The following is a 2,063-nucleotide window of genomic DNA, read 5'->3' as shown; positions in this document are numbered from 1 at the left end:
ACAAACAAACAAACGAACAAACGAACACACGACCTGACCATAAATAATTTATTTATAGAGACACCAGCCATCAATGTCCATGTCTTTTTCTTATCCACAAACAAACAAGCAAACAAACGAACAAACAAACAACCTGGCCATCAATAATTTATTTATGGAGGCACCAGCCATCCATGTCCATGTACATTGTACTGTCGTATCCAGAATCAATCAAACAAACAACCTGGCCATCAATAATTTATCTATAAAGTCACCAGCCATCCACGTCCATGTACATTGTACTGTCGTATCCAGAATCAATCAAACAAACAAACAAGCAAACAAATACACCACTTGGCCATCGATATTTTATTTATAGAGGCAACAGCCATCCATGCCCAAATTATGCTGTTTTATCATTAATCAAACAAACAAGCAAATACATCACTTGGCCATCGATATTTTATTTATAGAGGCAACAGCCATCCATGCCCAAAGTATGCTGTTTTATCTATAATCAAACAAACAAGCAAATAAACAAGCAAGCAAAAGACTCACCGTACGCCCGAGGCGGGCAAAGTCCTGTCCGAAGACGTTCCTGGCCCCGCCCCCTAGCGGGTTCTCGTGTCCGAGTCCTGGCCACCGGTAGTTGACCTTACACGGGTGTTGGACGTTGTTTCCGTTGGGCAGTTGTTCTTGGTAACTCAGGTAGGCCCAGCTGGGCTCCCATAGCACCGCGCTGACACACAGACTGGATAACATGGAAACAGGATTTTTGAGTTTGAGTTTGAATTTCAGTTTGAGCTTGTTAGTTTGAGCTGTGATTTTGAATTTCAGTTTGATTTTGTTAGTTTGAGTTGAGAGTTTGAATTTTTTAACTTTGAGTTTGAGTGTGAGTTTGAATCTGAGTTTGAGTTTGAGTTTGAATTTGAGTTTGAGTTTGAGTTGTGAGTTTGAATTTGTGAGTCTGAGTTTGAGTTCGTGAGTTTGAGTTTGAATTTGAGTTTGAGTTTGAGTTTGAGTTTGAGTTTGAGTTTGAGTTTGAGTTTGAGTTTGAGTTTGAATTTGTGAGTTTAAATTTGTGAGTTTGAGTTTGAGTTTGAATTTGTGAGTTTGAATTTGAGTAAAGAGAAGCACGTCGATGCAATAACGGTCACTGAGTGCTAGGAAGAAGCAAGGTAGAGAGACAGAAACAAAAGAGGAAAAGAAAAGAAGTAGAGGCGCCCTCCAACCACCAACAACAGAACTTTGGTTACTTTTAAAATCATACTTGCTCGTAAAATATCATACACAAGCGTAAGGGGAGTGTTGAAACAGGGCAAACGCACCAACCTATTCTTTGATTATCACATAATATTATGACCCTGTCACTTTTTTTAGAAATAGATGCATTTGAATCGACTTTGGTATGGTAAGATTTTATGATTTTCTGTTTTGTTGTTGTTGTTGTTGTTGTTGTTGTTGTTGTTGTTGTTGTTGTTGTTGTTGTTGCTGATACTGCTGCTGCTGTTGTTGTTATTGTTGTTGTTGTTGTTGTTGTTGTTGCTGTTGTAGTTGTTGTTGTTGTTTATAGTGAAAACCACGCTTATTTCAGTCCAATGGAATATCCCCTGTATACGAAATGTGAAAACCTACGAAGATGATTTGAATATATTCTTTCCCTCGTCCATAAAAGACCATTCAATATTCGTCGTGGGCGCTCAACTCTTTTCATTATTATAACAATACCTGCATTTATATAGCGCATACTCATGCTCTACAGAATTCCCTTTGCGTGTTGTAACTACTATTACCCCTAGAAGACCCAAGAACACGACTCAAAAACATTCTCGGTTTCCCGGGAAGCATGCAGTGCTATACGTCTAGATACAGTGCAAGCTACGGATTACACAATCGAATTGACAAGATTCTTTTGTTGTCTATGACCGGGTGCTCATTATCACCTGAGTGAAATGAGAATAATTCGTGTGAAGTGCCTTTCTCGAGGACACAGTGCCAGACCCTTAACGAGATTCGAACCTACGACCTTACAATTGAGAGTCTAAGAGTCTGAGAGTCTAACCACTAGAAACAAACAGGACAAA

General features: G+C 39.2%; 1 protein-coding gene across 1 annotated transcript in view; it reads right to left on the bottom strand.

The window, feature by feature from the left end:
• Window positions 1–2,063, bottom strand: part of LOC101851249 (temptin-like) — a 5,324-nt gene that overhangs the window by 189 nt on the left and 3,072 nt on the right. The window contains exon 2 of the mRNA XM_035968475.1: window positions 538–730. Within this exon, the coding sequence (XP_035824368.1) occupies window positions 538–730 (193 nt within the window). The remainder of the gene's footprint in view (window positions 1–537; window positions 731–2,063) is intronic.

Source organism: Aplysia californica, unplaced genomic scaffold (assembly GCF_000002075.1).
Source record: "Aplysia californica isolate F4 #8 unplaced genomic scaffold, AplCal3.0 scaffold00061, whole genome shotgun sequence".
Lineage (NCBI taxonomy): Eukaryota > Metazoa > Mollusca > Gastropoda > Aplysiida > Aplysiidae > Aplysia > Aplysia californica.
Note: the sequence above shows the minus strand (reverse complement) of the source record. Positions and strands in the feature narration are given on the sequence as shown.